Source organism: Tupaia chinensis, unplaced genomic scaffold, assembly GCF_000334495.1.
Source record: "Tupaia chinensis unplaced genomic scaffold, TupChi_1.0 Scaffold150128_1, whole genome shotgun sequence".
In the NCBI taxonomy this organism is placed as follows: Eukaryota; Metazoa; Chordata; class Mammalia; order Scandentia; family Tupaiidae; genus Tupaia; species Tupaia belangeri.
The window spans coordinates 252582-262905 of record NW_006209967.1 but is presented as its reverse complement, the minus strand read 5'-3'; the positions used below and the strand labels follow the sequence as shown (position 1 = coordinate 262905).

The 10324-nt window shown below is 35.2% G+C and overlaps 1 protein-coding gene and 1 long non-coding RNA gene across 2 annotated transcripts in view; one reads left to right on the top strand and one right to left on the bottom strand.

Moving 5' to 3' along the window:
* Positions 1–10324, bottom strand: part of LOC102501164 (uncharacterized) — a 153472-nt gene that overhangs the window by 34960 nt on the left and 108188 nt on the right. The window lies entirely within an intron of this gene.
* The window catches only part of NRK (Nik related kinase), a 167848-nt gene that overhangs the window by 83162 nt on the left and 74362 nt on the right, over positions 1–10324 (top strand). The window contains exons 6-8 of the mRNA XM_006171949.2: positions 1035–1145; positions 3133–3223; positions 8940–9070. Of these exons, the coding sequence (XP_006172011.1) occupies positions 1035–1145; positions 3133–3223; positions 8940–9070 (333 nt within the window). The remainder of the gene's footprint in view (positions 1–1034; positions 1146–3132; positions 3224–8939; positions 9071–10324) is intronic.

Genomic DNA, 10324 nt, shown 5'->3' with positions numbered 1-10324 from the left:
AAAAAAAAAAAAAAGAAAAGGTCGCTATTATAGATTGATCATAATAATTATACTCTTCTTCACATTGGTCTGTCCTCTAGTTAGCTAATATTATCGAGAAGGAAATTTATTAGTAAGACACTCAATTCATTGGTGGAAAAAATACATTTTCTGAGAAATTGAGTTTATAGTACAATTAAATCTGAATGAAATATTGTCAAAGATATCTTTAGTAGGCTGTCCTTAGCAGTAAGCCCATTTGGAAGAAATTATCCTACAGGAATGCAATTGAGGTAGATCTGTAGATTGCCAGTGTCTTAAAAAAATAATTTGAAAATAGAAACTAAACAACAAAAACTAAATCTAGTCTTCTTTTAAAAGTTTATTTATTTCTTCCATGAAAGAGACAGACAGAAAAAGAGAGAGAGAGAGAGATACCCTCAATAGGATCTTCATGCCACAGTCTACTCCTAATCTCAGCCAGCCTGAATTATGGTCACACATGTGTGAACTTGTTATATTCAGGGTGGACTCAGGATGCAAACCCAGAACTGCTCCTATGTGTTTTTCATTGTGTTACCACTGTACCAGAACCTGGCCCCCAAACTTAATTTGAATGTTGAAATATATATTATTTTGAAACCCTCCATTTCTGGTTTGTCTGGGATAAAACTAGTTTCCTTAATTATCTTTTCTCTTCTACTGCAGTTAACACTTAGACTTGTCTGCTGCATAACTTTCTAAGAGCATGTGTTCACTCTTTTTTCCATAAACTGAATCTTCTTTCTCAGTATGTTGAAACACTACCTATCTTTCAAGGCTTACTTCAAATTCTACCACTTGGTTAAATATCCCTGGTGTGGTACCGAGCTTCCCTCTCTCAATAGAGCTTTGGGTTTTATATGACTCTTTCTAGTTCCACTAGCATTTGGAGCTTTCTACCAGGTGGCTGATCCAGTCTTTTCAGCGTCTTAATCTCTAAACGTTACATAACTGTCCAAATATTTTCGGAGCATTACTGTCTAATCCTTGATACTTTACTGGCTTCCCTTCAGATGGTGATGGAGTTATGTGCAGCAGGCTCAGTCACTGATGTAGTGAGGATGTCCACAAATCAGAGTTTAAAGGAAGATTGGATTGCTTACATCTGCCGAGAAATTCTTCAGGTGAGTCTTCATATAGTCATTCTCTTCTGGTCCTGAAAGAACCTGGGAGTAATGTGTATGAGATACTTTATATCTGCTCATGTCTGATGGTTTAAGAATTTTGCATCAGAATACCTAAAAGACCAAAAAGGTTTAGAGTAGAGAGAGCAGATTTTTAGGTGATGTCCTTAAACATTAAGGTAAGCTCAAGCTGGGTAATCAGATTTTTGAAGTATAGCCTTTTCGGTTTTAAGAGAATTTTGCCTTAGGGCATATGCAATCACCAAAGAAGGAGACAGAGAAAGACAGTGAGAGGAAAAGTGATAAATCCCCCCCCCCCCAAGGGGTATGGCCACACCACAGTCCCTTCGCTTCCATTTTTCTCCTGGGATATTGGGCACACACACACACACACACACACACACATGTGCCCAGTGTGTTTCAAGTCACTGGGTCTGAGACTTGGACTGCCAACACCCATGTGAGAGTCTTGCAATGTAACTGCTACACCACTTGCTGACCCCTCAAATCATAGCCTTTAATGACATATCAGATTCAAACTACTTTGTTCAATGGATCATAGAAATGATCACTTAGATTATTTCTTATGTTATTACGATTTTTACTGTTTTGATAAATGCATAGTTCTGTCATCATAGCTTAAGATAAAAATGAGTCAGTAGAATAGCCTAAAACCAGATGTAACCTTCTTGAAAAATATTCTCTTTGAATATTGCCCCACATTAAAAAAAAAAAAAAAGTTTGTTTTCAGATGAAGGAGGGAAGGAAGGGATCCCTGACAAGGTCTCATCTTTCTGTGATCCTCCCCCTAGCCTCCCAATAATCCAGGATCACACATGCATATGGGCACACTTGACATGTTCAGGTTGTCCTGGAAACCATACCCACGCTTAGCATGTGAATCCAGTATTGGACAGCAACACCCTACTACCTGTGCCATCACAGATGGGAATGCACTTTTTCTTTCTTTCCAACACCCAGTTGGATAAGAGCAACAATTTTCTTTAGATACCAAACTCAAATTTTTCTTTGTGACTTAATTGCTTAGAGTAACCCAAGAAGGATATTAACAGAACTTAATAGCCACTCATACAGTATGAGAATGTCCTTTCTCCCATCTTGGCTGGATTCACTTACGGTAATTGTGTTAATGGTTAAGATGGAAAACTCTGGACTGAGTTTAAATTAATTCACCATGTATTAGTGGTATGGTATTCAGTCACTTACTTAATTTCTCCAGGTCTCACTTTTCTCATCTGTAATTTGGGAGATATTAGCACTTTCCGTAAAGAGTTGCTGTGAGAAATTAATACTTTACTCCATGTAAAGTACTCAGCAGTATGTGTGGCAAAGAATGAAGGCTCAACAAATGTTACCTAATTTTATCATTAACTCTATTATTAACCTCAAGTTAGTGCCTGGAGCAATCGAACTATAACCTAACACTGCACATCATGACATTGTTTATCCAGTCCGTGGGTTAATTTCAGTGCTGCATGGGTTGGAGCCAGCATGGTAAGCCAACACAAATTGCAAATGCTTTAAAATGAATTTCCATGTTCCCTCAAATTTTCAGCCTACAGGACTGACTAGAAATAATTTGGACTAAACAAATGGTTGGATGAGGAATAGAGCAAAACAGCGGCTGAGCTATGGTATTTAACATGTCTAGGTCTTTACTCAGAGTTAGTTGGAAGTGTGGAGGCTAAAAGGAAGGTAAAGTAGCCCAATGTATACAAACATTACTTTTTGATGTTCTTTTTCTTTCATGGGTGTCCTGATTTATTTTCCTTTTCTTATAGCCAAAAGTAGTATTTCTGGGAACTGGTTGTACTAATTCCAAGCCTAAAAAAAGAATTTCATCTGAAAAATTAAATCTGGACCATTTACCTTACCAAAAGTTCTTCTAAAAGTATTAAGAACAGTACCAGAAAAGAGAAAAAGTATATACTGATGTGTTTTTTTAAATATATATGTATATATACAGGGCTTAGCTCACCTTCACGCACACCGAGTAATTCACCGGGACATCAAAGGTCAGAATGTGCTACTGACTCATAATGCTGAAGTAAAGTTGGGTAAGTTTATTCTTGCAACATTTAATATTTAAAAAAAAAATGTCAGAGGTTTCAAGTGCTTGATAAAGAAAGATGGTGGGGGCCAGGGTGGTGAAATTGAGAAAGCATCCACTATCAGGGGACATAGTCACACTGCAATCTCTTCTCCATCCCTTCCTACTCTCAGGGTTTGGAACATGCGTGCACATGTGCTCAGTGTGTTTCCTGAGCCACTGAGTCTGGGACTCAAATTATGCAGTCAGTCATGCAGAATCCAGCTGTCTTAATCACCATATCATAGGCTGGCCCCTTGCATCATTTCGAATGTGCTCCCAAACATCTTTTTGTTTTATTTTATATTTAACTGACAAGTGATCATTGTACTTATTTATAGGGTACAGTGTGATACTTCTCTATACAAGTATATAGTGTTCCACATGAATCCCATATCATTTGAGCAGTATGTTACCACTGCACCACCAGGCTGGTCTTCCACTCTCTACTTCTATTAGATCAACTTACAGAGAATGAGATAACATTAACACAGTATTTGTCTTTATGTTCCTGGCTTATTTCACTTAGCATAATGTCTTCCAAATTCATCCATATCATTACAAATGACAAGATCTGTTTCTTTTTTATGGCCAATACTATTCCAATGAATATATATAACACACTTTTATTCATCCCTTGATAAATCTTAGAATGATTTCAAAACTTGTGATTGCAAATAATGCTATACTAAACATAGTTATTTTTACAGGAAACAGATAACTATTTGACATAGTGATTTCATTTCTTTAGGATAAATACCAGTAGTAGGATTTCTGGATCATATGGCAATCCTAATTTTTTTTTTTTTTGGACAACCTTATTGTTTCCCATAATGGAAAACATTATGGAAAATGTGCCAATATTTTAAGTATGCCCCTTTCTCTCCATCCTTGCCAGCATTTATTTCTTCTCTTTTTGATAATAACCATTCTAACTGGGGTGAGGTTGTATCTCATTGCAGTTTTGATTTTTATTTTTCTGGTGATTAATGATGTTGGGCATTTTTTTTATGTACCTATTGACCTTTTGTATGTATTCTTTTGAAAAATGTCTATCCAGGTTTCCTGCCCATTTTAACTCAGATTATTATTATTTTGATATTGAGTTACTTGAGTTCTTTACATATGTTGATTTTATCCCTTTCTCAGATATATAATTTACAAATATTTTCTCCAATTTTGTAAATTGTCTCTTCACTCTGTTGATTGTTTACTTTGCTGTGCAGAAACTTTTTAGTTTCATGTATTCCAATTTGTCTATTTTTGCTTTTGTTGCCTGTCCTTATGAGGTCTTATCTAAAAGAAATCCTTACAAAGGCCAATGTAATGAAGCATTTCTTCTATCTTTTTCTTCTAGTAGTTTCATATTTTCAGTTTTATATTTAATTTTTTAAACAATTTTATGTCGATTTTTGTATATGATGAGAGGTAGAGGTCTAGTCTCATTCTTCTGCATGTGGATAATCCAATTTTTCCAACACTATTTATTGAAAAGGCTATCTTCTCACCAGCATATTTTTTATTCATTTATTTATTTTGCTTTGACTGAACATCATCACAGCATACAAAATGTGATTTTCCAGCCAAAATACACTATAAACTGGCTTAATCATACATGTTATTGTCAACAAATAATTTTCCATTTCTTATTTCTTGTATATATGTATTCCTCCCCCCTATTTCTCACCCTCTGCCATGTCCCATCCCACCCTGTCTCTGGTATCTGCAGTTGCTTTCATTCTTTCATTTGTTCCCACATTATCTAATCCCACAAAATATCTTAATTAATCTAAATACTTTCAATAGCGAGTCCAGCATATTTTATACAAAATCAGTTAGCTGTAGATGTGTGAATTCATTTCTGGGCCCTCTGTTCTGCTCCATTGGTCTCTGTTTGTTTTTATATTTGTACCATGCTCTTTCAGTTACTATAGTTTAAAAGTAGGTATTATGCCTCTAGCTTTATTTTTTCTGCTTAGGGTTGCTTTAGCTATTTAGGGTCTTTTATGGTTCCATATGAATTTTATGATTTTTTCCAATCATTGAAATTTTGATAGGGATTGCATTGAATCTAGAGATAGTTTTTAGTTCCATGGCAATTTTAACAATATTATGTCTTAGAATCCATTATTATGAGATATCTTTCCATGTCCTCTTCGATTTATTTCAAGAAAGTTTTGCATTTTTTGGTGTAAAGATCTTTTACATAATTGGTTACGTTCATTTCTGGATGCTTTTTTTTTAGCTTTTGTAAATAAAACTATTTTGTTGATTTCATTTCCATATGGTTCATTATCGTTGTATGGAAATGCTGTTGATTTGTATATGTTGGTTTTGTATGCTGCAACTTTATTGTTACTAGTTCTAACATCTTTTGGCAGAATCTTTAGGGTTTTCCATGTGTAAAAATATGTCATCTTCACACAGAACATTTTCACTTCTCCTGCTCAACTACCCCCCCAAATATGCTTCTGAAATCTCTTGATGTCAATTCTGCATGAAAAATTAAGTTGCCCTATGTGTGCCACACACAACAGAAGCACATTTCTTTTTCTCCCAAAGCATCTTAATGGGGGGGGGGCTCTCCTTTACAGTAACTAACTGTGCTTTCTATGATATCTCTGTCAATATTTTCTATTTATTTGATCTAGATCTTCTCTGCCTGCAATGCCAGTCAAAAATCTTTTCAAGAGAGATTTTTGCTATAGGGTGTGTGGGCTCGCTGGAGACACAGAGAGAGAGAGAGACAGAGAAAGTAGGAAGTCACTCTCCAGGGGGAATGATCACACTGCAATGCTTTCTCCTTCATTCTCTTCTTGGGATTTGGGGCATAGCAATTATATATCTATATATATTTCAGCAATTGAATCAACTATTTACCATGTACAAGTGTCTCTGTCATGGGATAAAAAAAGAATATTCCACATCAGAGAACTATGTATTTTTTAGAATATTGAAGAACTTTTAAATTACTTAAGCACAATCCTTTCATTGAAAATTTCCTTCAAATATTTAAAGAAATAACATTTTTTTTTTTTTTTTTAGAATTATGCTTGGCACCAGCAAATGGCATAATGGTTACTTTACTGTAGTTGACCACGGTTCAAGTCCTAGAGCTGGCTGCTTAAAATTCATGCTAGGCATGTGCATGTGTCCAAAATTTCCAGGGGAGAATGGAGAAGGGATTGTCGCATGTTAATCTCCCCCCTGAGGAGCTGATTTATCACTTTCTGTCTCTTTCTGTCTCTTTGGCAAGCCTACACACTTGTAGCAAAAATCTCTTTCTCTAAAAAAAAAATGATGCTCCAATATTATCCAAATAAGATTCAGAATTAGAAATCAAAAGACTAGAAGGTCGTGGCTTTCTATTCCATGGTTCAGTGTGGTATAATTTATTTGAAAATAATCACTCGTATTGTCTCACAGGCATACGGGGGTCAATGTATTGCAATCTTTAACATTTGCATGAAATATTAATCTCTGTTTTTTTAAAAAATAATACCATATAAATAATGACAGTACTATGCAGTGGCAGATAACCCCATTAATATAATAGAACATAAACACCTGTTTTATTTTTATTTATATCTACTCTTTTACATGTCTCTTAACAAGTCTTACAGTATTTCTAATTAAAAAAAACAGAGTCTAAAAAAAGATTTTTTTCATTCTTCTGAAAACATTTTTCACTGAAAATTTGTGGAAGAAGTATCAGGGAGTAATTGGTTTTGAAATAGGTAATAAATAGTTTCAAGAAAATGTATTATCTCTTTTGTATCTAAAACCTATGAATTTAGAAACACAATTTTTAAAAAGATTTTTGCTATAGGGCACGTGTGCTCACCAGAGAGACAGAGAGATACAGAGAGACAGAGAGAGAAATCACTCCACAGTGGGGATGGCCACACCACAATTCATTCTCTTCCATTCTCCTCTTGGAATCTTGGGCATACATGTACATGCACCCAGCATGAGTTTTCAAGACAGTGGGTCCAGGACTCGACCACGGTCGATTATGTGGGAGTCTAGCAACATAACCATTACACCATCTGCTGGTCCCTAGAGACACAATTTTAGAAACTACATGACAAAACATGAGAGCTATATAGATTTCACATTCAAATGTGTTGGATAGATAGTCCACTACAAGGTTAAACACTATGTTCACAAATAGAACAATATGCTCATATACATAGGTCAAGTTGCTGGCCAGCCCAACCATTTATAACACAAAAGAGAAAGTGCAAGCAAGTGAAAAATCACTGCAATATCTGTCACAAAGGCCATACATTAAAGCTCATATGCTTTACTCTGGAAAAGAAATCTTTCAGGGCTAGATTAGTATATAATCAGGTGTATTTTACATATAATTATTATACATTTTATTGTAAATTATTCACATTATAGCCTATTTTTAAGTAACATATAAGAAAGTTGCTGAAGGCAAAACTAATGACATGCAAAATAATTGATAGAAAGGAAAAAGACAGGAAAATGATTACATTGCAGTTGCAGTTGATCAATACTCTTTATATTTTAATCTCTAAGGTCATTAAAAAAGAGAATAAATTGTACCATTTTTGAGGTTTCAACTTTACCTTTACCTTAATTTCAGCTTTTATCTTTTTTCCCCTTTTCTTCCATTCCTCACTCTTTCTCCTAGTCTTTTTCTATTTTAATTTTCTTCTCTGAATGTAATCCATATGTCAGCTTATGGTCTTCATAAGTATTATTTGGCCCTTAAATTCGGCCCTCAGGGATGATGAAGATGGGCTATAAATTAACCTATTTCTAAAACAAAAAATTTATGTTGTCTAACACTTAATAGTGATCTTCACAGTATTGTGGAAATTTTGCTGTTCTTGTTAGACCTTTCTTAAAGAGTGCCTCAAGCTATTGTGTATTTTTTTTTCCTTTTTTCTTTTCTTCCCCTAAATTTTTCAAGCCGCTTTACAATCAGTTTTGTTTGCCATCCTCTAGATTCCTGGAAACCATTCTAAATTAGAAAATCGACTTCATTTTTCATCCCTGTCTTATTTTTTCTGGAATAAATAACCTCAGTCTAGTTCAGACTTTTCTCTGTCTGTTTCTGAGGATACCATACTAAATATTGTTTTTATAATGTATCCCACAGATGAACAGGAGACTGAGCTTTTATAATCTAAACTAAGATATAGATACTACAGTAAATATCTGCATCTGATTCAGATTTGTATAAGAACTTAAACTAAATTCTAGTAGGAAACTGTGTTTTTTCTATAACATGATAGGACTTTCTAATGTCATGAGTGAGGCTTCCTAAGCAACAGATGATAAGTTTTAACTTTCTTAGATATTACTTACAGTGCAGATGCTACTCCAGCTTGATGTCCAAACAGTACATATGTTATCACTTCAGAAGTTCAGGGTGTACCAATGGAACTTTATTTTTGATATTCATAGTAAACATTCAGCCAAATGTACTATAGATTTATAATAGCCCTGTTAAGTTTCATTCCAATGTAAATAGCAGCAAGAGATTATTTCTCAGTATTCCTGGAGTAGACTTCATGGTAAAATTTGCTGGATTGGAATGAAAATCTGTTATCCATTGTGGCTTTTGTATTGGCTTTCCAAGTTAAAGCAATAACTTATTGAGCTTTTTGTTCCTGATTAATTATTTTGGCATATACCAAATTTTTCAGTGGATTTTGGAGTGAGTGCCCAGGTGAGCAGAACTAATGGAAGGAGAAATAGCTTCATTGGAACACCATACTGGATGGCACCTGAGGTGATTGACTGTGACGAGGATCCAAGACGTTCTTATGACTACAGAGTAAGTGAGAGGATTCAGTCCGTGGGTTTTTTAATTTGAGAAGGATTTTTTGGCTTACGTTTATTTTTAGTGATAAAATGAAAGAATCAAAAGCAAGCAGCCCCTCTTTTCACATTAAACTCTAGTGGGAAATTCTAGTCTCTATTCCTATATGTGGTTTGGTCACATGCATTAAAGTAATATTTTCTGAGAATGTAAGTAAAGTGGACCATTGGGAGTTGTCTGGATTTGAGGTAGGATATCTGGTTCACGTTGTTCGTAATTCTTGGTAAAAATATTATATGACTTTATATGGAAACTTTACTTCTAGGGGCAGAGGGCTTTGTAAACTTAAAAATGAATAAATGCAAAGCCAATTATTAATCCTTACAGTAATTTAGCTCCAAAAAGAAATCAATAATTTGATTACCCAGGGTAGTGGAGAAAATCCAGGGCATGGCTTATCTCCAAAATGACAGTAAATCAGTGGGATGGACAAATCAAGTAACAATTCATGTTATTTATTAAAATTTCACTGAAGCTGCAGTTTGGACAATATACGTCTATATACACATTTCATAAAGCTGAAAGTGGAAAGAAAACTTTTCATTTGCTATAGACTGGAAAAACTTCACTCACTTTCCACATCGTAAGTCATCCAAATAATTCATTGTGGTCTCCCTGTGTGGAACCTGGGACTCAATACTTGGAGTTGATTAATTTAAGTTTCATCTCTTTTCCCTTTCCTTAAATGCCCTCTGCTTGATCTATGAAATGATTGTTTACTGAGAGCCTATTATATATTAAGTGCTATATTAGAAGCTGTTAAGATTATGGAATCATAAAGTTCTTCAAATGACTTGCTGTAAAATAATGCTTTATAGGTGCTTTTTTTTTTTCTTTCTCCCAAGGACTCTCTCACCTGTATTAGTTACTTATTTATATTTTTTAATGCCATGTGCCTGAGAGAAAGCTTAAATTTAGACTATCACAATAACTGAGGCTAAGAGATCTATAAACTGAGGTTGTAACTTGTTTGGGAGTTATTCAGTCGTGGGAACCAGCAGTTAGTGTAATGGCTATGTTGCTGGACTCCCACATAGTTGACCGCAGTTCGCAGCCCGGACCCGGTGGCTTAAAACTCACGCCGGGCGTGTGTGCGTGCATGCCCAAGATCCCGAGAGGAGAATGAAGGAGAAGGGATTGCGGCGTGACCATCCCCTCTGGGGGGTGATTTCTCGCTTTCTGTCTCTCTGTCTCTCTCTGTCTGTCCGG